The sequence below is a fragment of the Haplochromis burtoni genome, unplaced genomic scaffold (genome assembly GCF_018398535.1).
Source record: "Haplochromis burtoni strain Fernald_Lab_line unplaced genomic scaffold, NCSU_Asbu1 Contig_2100, whole genome shotgun sequence".
Lineage (NCBI taxonomy): Eukaryota > Metazoa > Chordata > Actinopteri > Cichliformes > Cichlidae > Haplochromis > Haplochromis burtoni.
The window spans coordinates 2,798-13,549 of NW_024584461.1; the positions used below are offsets into that span (position 1 = coordinate 2,798).

The 10,752-nt window shown below is 42.6% G+C and overlaps 1 protein-coding gene across 1 annotated transcript; it reads left to right on the forward strand.

Annotated features, from left to right (window-relative positions):
• Nucleotides 1–333: 333 nt before the first annotated feature.
• LOC102313669 (zinc finger protein 260) lies at nt 334–6,952 on the forward strand (the record flags this gene model as incomplete). The annotated part of the gene is given in 3 exon segments (XM_014331344.2): nt 334–1,420; nt 1,519–1,770; nt 6,198–6,952. Coding segments are annotated over 3 exon segments (1,464 nt in total), but the record flags the coding sequence as incomplete, so codon positions are not given.
• Nucleotides 6,953–10,752: the final 3,800 nt, after the last annotated feature.

Genomic DNA, 10,752 nt, shown 5'->3' on the forward strand with positions numbered 1-10,752 from the left:
GCTGCAAAGATACAAGGCTGTGTACATAATCACAATAATACTGCTTTCATTACTGTAGTGTTGTCTAATAATAGGTTTGGTTAAATTTTGTAATGTCTTCTGTGTGTCTGTGTTTCTACAGCCTACATAGTCTATAACTTGTGGCCCATTCGGATTTCCAAGTTTTCAGATTTTTGCTAAGTTTGAATTTCTTTCTAAGAGCTTTGATTGACAGCATTTACAAACAAAAGTAAACTTTTCTTCAATACAAAACATGTTTTCATCACAAAATTATTAAAGTCCACAATTGTAATTTTGGAAAAGGTTACAAATAATGAACTGAAAATGAGTTTCTGTATACCCACCTTTACCTGACATATTCTTCCTTAGCAAACAAAAGTAGGTGTAGCACATTTACAGAACAAACAAATGTCAGGTACATGCTGGTGTCATTACCAGTATAAATCCAACATCCAGCCTTTTCTCTTTTCCCCTTGTTTCTATAATTTCACTCCTAACTGTTTTGAGGCTTTGCTTACACTGAGGCTGCTAGCTTATGGTTGGCTCTGAGTTCTGGAAACTTTAGCTTTGGCCACTTTTCTTTTGTTAGCATTTTTATTTTTATTTTTCCATGTTTAAGTGTCTGATCAGGTTTGTTGTTGCTGCTTGTTTTTGAGAATTGCACATTTAAGATCTGAAACTTTGAACTTGATTTTTTCAAATATGAAAAAAAATTCATGTATTTTCTGCATCATCAATACCTGAAAATTTCTGCATCATTGATACATTTAAATTATACCCCAAACTACTGCAGTATCTCATGGCACCTGAGTGTGCCACCAGGGAGCACCTTATTTGACACGATCAACGCCTCACTGCACACCACTCATATTGCAGTCTGTGGTTGCCGTCTCTCCAATACCTAAAACTATTTTCAGGTTTTAACACATGCTTTTGTAAAAATAGCTTTGTGTAATCACAGTAATGATCATTTCCTTCTTTTTATTTGTCCCTCAAGACCTCCCACAACAAAATGACTGTGAGGAGGAGGATGGTCTGGATGAGCAGCAGGAGATGAACTCCAGTCTGGACCAGGAGGACCCAGAGCCTCCACAGATTAAAGAGGAACAGGAGGAGCTCTGCAGCAGTCAGGAGGGAGAGCAGCTTGGACTGAAACAGGAGGCTGATACCTTCATGGTGACGCCTGCTTATGAGGAAAGTGAAGAAAGCCAACATGTGGACTCAGGATCAAGTAGAAATGTAGAGCTGAAGAACAGGAGACGTTACAGAAAGAGAAGTTGCAATAAGAGAGTAGACAACACTGCTGTGTCAATGAGTCAGAGTCAAACTGGCACAAGGGGAAAGTCTTTTCAATGTGACGTCTGTGGAAAAACTTTTCACGAAAAATATAACTTTACTAAACACCAGAGAGTTCACACAGGTGAGAAACTCTATCCTTGTAGGACCCATGGTAAACAGTTTTTGTGTGTTTTTATATTATAAGATTAATAACCCTTTTGTGGTTCTTTGTTCCTCAAGACCTCCAACATGAGGAAGAGGAGGGTCTGTATGAGCAGCAGGTCTTTAACCAAGAGAAGAACTCCAGTCTGGACCAGGAGGACCCAGAGCCTCCACAGATTAAAGAGGAACAGGAGGAGCTCTGCAGCAGTCAGGAGGGAGAGCAGCTTGGACTGAAGCAGGAGGCTGAAGGCATTATCGTCTGGACTGGGGAAGAGCGACTCAGACTGCTAAAGACCATCTGGAAACCTGTGATAAAGTTGCAAAGAGTAGGTATGTAAAACTGTGATGGACTTAATAACAATGAATATGAGTAATGTAGGATCCTAACCAGAGCTCAAAGTTACATTTAGTTTTAGAAGCACAGGAATTAAAGGTCAAACTGCAATAAGCAGCATGAATGCATCTTTTTCTACATCCATTCATCTTCTTCCGCTCATCCGGGGCCGGATCAATGAGGCAGCAGTCTAAGCAGAGAAGCCCAGACCTCTCTCTCCCCAGCCACCTCCTCTAGCTTGTCCAGGGGAACACCAAGGCGTTTCCAGGCCAGCCACGAGATATAATCCCTCCAGTGTGCCCTGGGTCTGTCCCGAGGCCTCCTCCTGTGGGATATGCCCAGAGCACCTCACCCAGGAGGAGCCCAGGAGGCATCCCTGTCAGATGCCTGAACCACCTCAACTGGCTCGTTGGAGCTGCGGCTCTACTCTGAGCTCCTCCCGGATGGCCAAACTCCTCATCTTATCTCTAAGGGAGAAGCAAGCCACCCTTTGGAGGAAGCCCATTTCTGCCACTTGTATCTGCAATCTTGTTCTTCCGGGCATAGCTCGGAGGCCTACAGCTCATGACTGTAGGTGAGGGTAGGGACGTAGATCTATCGGTAAGTTGACAGCTTTGCTTTTACACTCAACTCGCGATGAGTGAGTACTGATGGAACAGTACAGCGTCTGCATCACTGCACTCACAGCACTAGTCCATCTGTTGATCTACCATTCACTTCTCCCATCACTCGTGAACAAGACTCCAATTCAATTCAGTGTTATTTATATAGCGCCAAATCACAACAACAGTTATCTCAGGGCGCTTTATATTGTAAGGTAGATCGTACAGTAATACATACAGAGAAAAACCCAACAATCATATGACCTCCTATGAGCAAAACTTTGTTGAAAGTGGGAGGGAAAAACTCCCTTTTAACAGGAAGAAACCTCCGGCAGAACCAGGCTCAGGGAGGGGCGGCCATCTGCTGCGACCGGTTGGGGTGAGAGAAGGAAGACAGGATAAAAGACATGCTGTGGAAGAGAGACAGAGGTTAATAACAAGTATGATTCAATGCAGAGAGGTCTGTTAATACATAGTGAGTGAGAAAGGTGACTGGAAAGGAAAAACGTAATGCATCATGGGAATCCCCGGCAGCCTACGTCTATTGCAGCATAACTAAGGGAGGATTCAGGGTCACCTGGTCCAGCCCATGGAACCATTCCAATGCGAGCTGGAGGGCATCACCAGATGAAGCCAACAGAACCACATCATCTGTGAAAAGTGGCGATGGCATTCTGAGACCACCGAAGTGAAAGCCTTCTACCACTTGGCTACACCTAGAAATTCTGTCCATAAAAACTATAAAGAGAATCTGTGACAACAGGCAGCCCTGGCGGTCCATCACACACTGCAAACAAGTCCGACTTGTCGCTGGCTATGCAGACCAAGCTCCTGCAACCGTTGTATAAGAATCGAACAGCCTGTAGGCCCACCACTCGCAGAAGGCACTGTAGGGGTTGGGTGCAGTGTGTGTTGGGCAGTGGCCAGTAGCGGAGGCCCTAGCTCAGGGGTCATCAACCTTTAACACCCAAAGAGCTGTTTGGACCCAGTTTCCATGGAAAAGAAAACACTGGGAGCTGTAAATACTTTTTGACATCTAAAATGAAGATAACACTGTTAATGTTTTTTACCTTTATGCTTTGTATAAACAACTAAAGTGTGTTGCTTATGAGATACATGCAGTGCTACAGAGAAAATTAAATTTTTTTAATGCAATGAACACATTTTGAACTCTTAAAAAATATAACAAAAAGGAAAGACACCCAGTTGAAGGTCTCTTTTAAATGAATTAAAAAGCTGAACTTAAATTATTCATATAGCAAACAAAAACTGTAGTGAGCCGTCATCCTTATATCAGCTTTGGGATTTTGCAGCCTGTAGCGGAGCCTTGACCTGACTTTTAAAAATAATTGGAAAAAAGCACTATGCTGCTAAAAAAAATGAAAAATAAATATTTTGCAAATTATCTGCATAAATATTTATTTTACATGGTTAATGTGTGTGGCAGGGCGTGGTCTGCAGTGCCGCTGCAGGGGAGGCGGACGCACCTGAGCGGCATTTGCCGTGTGTGTTCTCTCTGCTGTTGTGTTGGTGTGTCGGGCTGTGAGCTGCAAAACTACAGCTGGCTGTGTGGGTACAGCAACCATGTGTGAAAAGTGGTCAATAAAGAAAAAAGCATGTTCATGCAAACATCATTGGGTCTGCTGTGGTATGTTGACAATGGGACTTCTGCTCCCGATCCTCTGCGCACAGTGTCTGCAGACTGGGGCTGTACGAAGTCGCTAGTAAGCTGTCGTCTATGAGGCGTGAGCAGGGTTTGTTGTTACCATAGTTCATGGAGAATAGCTGCTCGTATGTGGATCCAAAGATCCATACTTGGCCTGCCTGGGGTTGAAAGTCTCGATAAATGCACGGTATTTCAGCGGGTATGGTTTATTTTGTGACACTTATTTTGAGCGATGATAAATAATAACATAATTTTAGTTTTATATTTCAAGATCACAATAATCTTCCAATTAGTTTTTTCCAAACCACATGGAGCTGCAGTATAAGGACTAAAGAGCCGCATGCGGCTCCGGAGCCGCAGGTTGCCGACCCCTGCCCTAGCGGACCTATCCCCAACTACCAAAACTAGTGATTGGGACATGGAAAGTCACCTTTCTAGTGGGACAGGAGGTTGTTAGGTTGAGAGGTACTGAGTAGATATAGTTGGACTCACCTCAGTGCACGGCTTTGGCTTTTGAACTTGTCTGCTGGAGAGGGGCTGGACTCAGTCTCAGTCTGGCGTTGCCCTTGGTGAGAGGCGGCAGACTGGGGTGGGTATCCTAATATCCTCTCCGCTTGCTGCCTGTACACTGGGGTTTCTCCAGTTGGACAAGACGGTTTGTTCCCTACGCCTTCAGGTTTGGGGAACAAGTCCTGACTGTTGTCTGTGCTTATGTGCTGAATGATGGTTCAGTATACCCAGCCTTTTTGGAGTTCCTGGGTGGGGTGCTTAAGGGTGTTCACCTGGGGACTCTGTTGTCCTCCTGGGAGACTTCAACGGTTATGTGGGCAACAACAGTGAGACCTGGAGGGGTATGACTGGAAGGAACAGCCTCCTGGATCTGAACCCGAGCTGTGTTTTGTTATTGGACTTTTATGTAAACCACAGTTTGTCCATAATGAACACCATGTTCAAGAATAAGGGTGTCTATAAAGGTACGTGGCACCAGGACACCTTAGGCCACAGGTCGATTTTATTATCGTATAACCAGACCTAAGGTCATATGTTCTGGAGACAAGAAGAGAGGGGCTGAGTTGTCAACTGATCACCACCTGGTGGTCAGTTGGATCAGGTGGCGGGGGATGTTGGACAAACTTGGCACACCTAAACGTATAGTGAGGGTGCGCTGGGAATTCCTGATAGAGGCCCTGGTCCGCGAGATCTTCAATGCACATGTCCAGCAGAGCTTCAACAGCATTCTGAGGGAGACTGGGGACATTGAGTCCACATGGATCATGTGCAGTACATCCATTGCAGAAGCCACTGCACTGAGCTGTGGCCACAAGGCACAAGGTGCGTGTTGTTGTGGTAACCCCCGAACCAAATGGTGGACACCAGAGGTGAAGGGAGCCACCAAGCTAAAGAAGGAGTCCTGTCGGGCATTGTTAGCCTGTGGGACTTCGGAAGCAGTTGATAGGTACCGATAGGCCAAGCAGAAAGTGCCCCGGGCAGTGGCGGAAGCTCTATCTGCAGTGTGTATAGTGTGAGTAAAGCACTGCTGACCTCATGGACCACATGAGCTAACTGTTATTTACTAGCAATTGCTAACATCATTGACTAATGAAACAGAAGCAAATAATCTCATTTCTAAGTGGCTTTGGTCTCCTGTCAATGAAGACATCAAATTAACATCCAACGTTTTTCAGAGTAAAAAATGGTGGGAGGTGGGAATCACCAGACACCCCAAAATATGATACTATCACAATACGACACTCATGATTTGATATAGTGATATTTAGCATTTTGCAATATACTGAGTATACTGAGTATATTGTGATTTGTCATCTTTTTTCAGCTGCAAATTATGGCCCTTGGAGTTAAATTTTGTCAGCTTGTTTTATTCAATAAGTCAACGCTAACTGAATTTTGTTCTGCAAAATGAGCACACCAACACTGTCACTAAAACCTCCCGTAAATAGTGCCATAAGTCTGAGTCAGTCTGATATCAGTCTGCAGCTGAATGAGGTCAAGTTAGAAATTACATCCAGTCTGTGTCTGATAATACAACAATTAACTGTGATAAATCCTCAAAAATCCTATATCTGTTGTTGTCTACATTGACGGTAATTTATATTTCACATATGTTGTCTTTTCTTTTCTTCATTTGTCTCTCCAGACCTCCACCAGCAGCATGTCTTTAAGGACGAGGAGGTTCTCACAACCCAGCAGGTCTTTAATCAGGAGAGGAACTACAGTCTGGGCCGGGAGGACCCAGAGCTTCCACAGATTAAAGAGGAACAGGAGGAAGTGTGCAGCAGGCAGGAGGGAGAGCAGCTTGGACTGAAGCAGGAGGCTGATACTTCATTCATGGTGACTCCGACTTATGAGGAAAGTGACCACAGGGAACCAGAACCAAACAGTAAGCAACTCCTTTTTCACAGCTCACCTGAAGAAGAGAGCCGGGATCAGGAAGAAAGCCAGCATGTGGACTCAATATCTACTAAAAATGCAGAGCTAAAGGAGAGGAGACATTACAGAAAGAGAAGTTACAATAAGAGAGCAGACAACACTGCTGTGTCAGGGAGTCAAAGTAAAACTGACATAATAAAAAAGTCTTTAAAGTGTGACACCTGTGGAAAAACTTTTCGCAAAAAAAACCACCTGACGACACATCTGCGAATTCACACAGGGGAGAAACCATATTCTTGCAGCACGTGTGGGAAGAGTTTCAGTCTGAACTCAACATTGAAAACCCACACAAGACTTCACACTGGTGAGAGGCCATATGCTTGTATCACCTGTGGGAAAAAATTCATTCACAAATCAGATTTGGAACGTCATGTAAGAACACACACAGGCGAGAAGCCGTATTCATGTGGCACTTGTGGGAGAGAATTCCGTCTGAACTCAACATTGAAAACTCATATAAGAGTTCACACCGGTGAGAAGCCGTATTCCTGTAGTACTTGTGGAAAACAGTTTACTGAGAAATCATCATTGAGAACACATATAAGAATTCACACAGGTGAGAAGCCACGTTGTTGTAGTATCTGTGGAAAAAGATTTTCTGACATCTCGGGAGTGATAAAACACATGAGATTTCACACAGGCGAGAAACCGTATCCTTGTAGCACATGTGGGAAACGATTCAGTCAGAAATCAGATATGGCCCGTCATGTACGAATTCACACAGGTGACAAACCGCATGGTTGCAACATTTGTGGGAAAATATTCATTCAGAGGACCAGCTTAAAGAAGCACATGAGAATTCACACACGTTAAACTTTCAGACTTTCAAAATGTGGGACAGCTGTGTGTGAGCTCACACTGAGCAGAAATTAATCGCTGCAATGCTTGAATGAAAAGATGATCCATTTTAAAGTCAGTATTTTCTGTGCAGAATAGTGAAGAACTCTCACCATTGTTTATTAGGCCTTTTTCCCTCATTCCTATAATTGTATCAGGCAAACTCTGGTCTTACATTTCATGAAAGTTAACATTCTGCATGCTCGCGGCCTGTTGCTTCATTGTTTAGTTATTTTATTTATTATGTGTTCCTAAAGTATTATTGCAGGGTCTACCTTGCAGTTGTGATTGTTGTTGTGATTTGGCGCTCTATAAATCAAAATCGAATTGAATTATGCTTCAAATAAAGATTTTATTCAAAATCTTTTGAGTGTTTTTTTTTTCCTGAGGTTTAATCTCTAATATAATCTCTGTGTAAGCAGCATGACAGAGGGTTCTGCTTTGTCTTTTTGGCATGACACATCTGTGGAGGAATGGAGATGCTTAGGTGAGAAAGCAGTGGACTTTTTGACAGTGTTAGGGAGTAACGGAATACATGTAACACTGTCACGTATTTAAAATACAGAATATGAGTAACTGTATTCCGTTACAGTTACTGTTTAAAAAGATGATCTTGAGAATACAGTTACTTTGTTGAAAAAAGTCTACACGTGAGTCTACACACTCATCCAGCATCAATATTCGTCCTCTGAGCTACTTTGAGGATGTGACAGCAGCTGTGTCAGAGACCAGAGATAAACTACAGGACATCCTGAGAGAGGAATGGACAAACATCTCACTGACAGTCACTGAAGAGGATGTTTTACTGTCACCAGCAGAGCCAAAGACCAGAGCTGGATTCTTAAAACATTCACATGAAATCACACTGGATCCAAACACAGCAAACACACGTCTGTTATTATCTGAGGGGAACAGAAAAGTAACATTTATGAACCAACAACAGTCTTATTCTGATCATCCAGACAGATTCAGTAAAATATGTCAGGTCCTGAGTAGAGAAAGTCTGACTGGACGTTGTTACTGGGAGGTGAAGTGAAGAGGGAGAGCAGTTGAAGTAGCAGTTGCATACAACAATATCTCCAGAGCAGGGAGCCTATATGAAAGTCTATTTGGATATAATAAAAAATCTTGGGCATTGCGTTGTGACACAACCAGTTTTAAATTCTGGCAGAACAATGTCCAAACTGTCCTCTCAGGTCCTCGGTCCTCCAGAGTAGGAGTGTAACTGGATCACAGAGCAGGTATTCTGTCTTTCTACAGCGTCTCTGAAACCATGACTCTCCTCCACAGAGTCCAGACCACATTCACTCAGCCGCTCTATGCTGGACTTTGGCTTTTAGATTATGGAGCCACTGCAGAGCTGATTAAAGTCAAATAGACTCGTTCTCTGACATTTATATACAAATAGTTTGGCTGTTATAGAACACTTTTCTGCTCTACTTGATAACACAAAGCACTACATACAACTTGACTCATTCAGTAGTTTTCCAAATCATGTGTAGTTTCTAAATGAGGCTTTACATTTTAAAAGCTGAGAAGTTCAGTGGTCCATTGATGTGTGAAAATAATATTGCACTGATTCAAACTGTACTTACATGAAGGAAAAACTGGTTCCCGTCTCAGAAATCTGAACAATATTAAATATTGATTTTCTCTATCATAAATTTACAGTCTTTGAAGTTTGAACTTTTAAAACACAATTTTGATTCCTTGACCATTTTGAAAATATAATGAAAAAAAATTTAAACTATTATTTAATATTCATACTAATAACACATTATTATATCTAGAGTAATGTGATTTAATGTCATTTTTTAAATTAAACTTTTGATGACTTGATCATTTATATATCTAAATATAAAAACTAAATGATACAGGTCTCTATACTTCAGCAGCCACTCATTCAGTCAAATGAATGGATGGAGTTGCATTACATGCTGTAAGTGACTTAATTCTGATTTTGTAAAATAAACTGTATTAAAAAGAAATACAGTTATAAAAATATAAGAATTCCTGAAATTATTGATGCTTCATTCAGACTTCGACCATGTTTTAATGAATAAGTGAAGCACTTTTCCTCTTTGGTGCTTTTGCACTTAGCTTTTATTAGCAGGAAGCTCAGGCTGAGCTGATCCACCAAAGACGCCATAGCCTTTGCTCTCCATGCAGCACTGAGTCACCTGGAGAAACAGGGGAGCTATGTCAGAATGCTCTTTGTTGACTTCAACTCACCCTTTAACACAATAATACTGGACATTTTAATCATCAAGTTAGCCAACCTGCGGCTCCCGCCATCCACTTGCTCTTGGATAAGGGATCTTCTGGTCAACAGACCCCAGAGGGTGAAACTAGGCCCCTACTACTCTTCCCCTCACGCTCTCAGCACCAGCTCTCCCCAGGGCTGTGTACTAAGCCCACTGATCCACTCCCTCTACACATCTGACTGCAGCCCCCCCCACCCAGAGAACATCATAGTCAAATTGCCGATGACACAACAGTGGTGGGGCTGATTACAGGGGGAAAATTAGGCGGCCTACAGTAATGAGGCCATGAAACTGGGGGAATGGTGTGCATTAAACAACCTTAGACTTAACATCACCTCGACTTCAGGCAGAACAGCACTGTCCCCCTGCAGTGAATGTGTAGACCGAGTGGAGTCCATCAAATGTCTCTGCGTCCACATCTCCGCAGACCTCTGCTGGTCAGTCAACACCACGGCACTAGTCAAGAAGGCCCAGCAGCGGCTACACTTCCTAAGGGTGCTCGGGAAGGAATAACTAAACACCCAGCTGCTGGTGACCTTCTACAGCTCCACCATCGAGAGCCTGCTGACATATGTAGTGAAATATCTGCACTGACCACTGATCCCATTTCCTCTAGACATAAACTACCCTTACTGTTTATGCTCATTCCATTGCTCCTGGGAGACTTGAACTCATGTCTGTGCTTAAATTGTCGGTGCTGAAACTGTCTGTGCCGTCATTCTCTGGCTGTCAGTCTATGTCACTCCTGAACTGTGTATTTATATTATTTGTATAGTTATAGTATTGCATGGATTTTTTTTATAATTTGCTAAGTACATACACACTTTTATGGAGCTGTTTTTAATCTCGTTATACTGTGTATAATGACAATAAATTCTTTCAATTTCAATTCAATTAAATTCAATTTAACTTTGAATGTAAGAAAATGATTAAATACAACTGAACTTAAAGGAAATAATAAAGTGAGCAGAGGGACGGAAGGAAAGGTGTCACCCAGAGAAAGTGAACCGACGGAGACACCTGGTGGACAAACACAGACATAACAAGAAGAAAGACTAAAGTGCAGAGAGGTGACAAACAGCTGGAAATAGTTGTTGGAAAGGATTGTCATGCTTCAGAAAAACACACAGCACACACTCTAACAGTCCTTTATTTGCACTG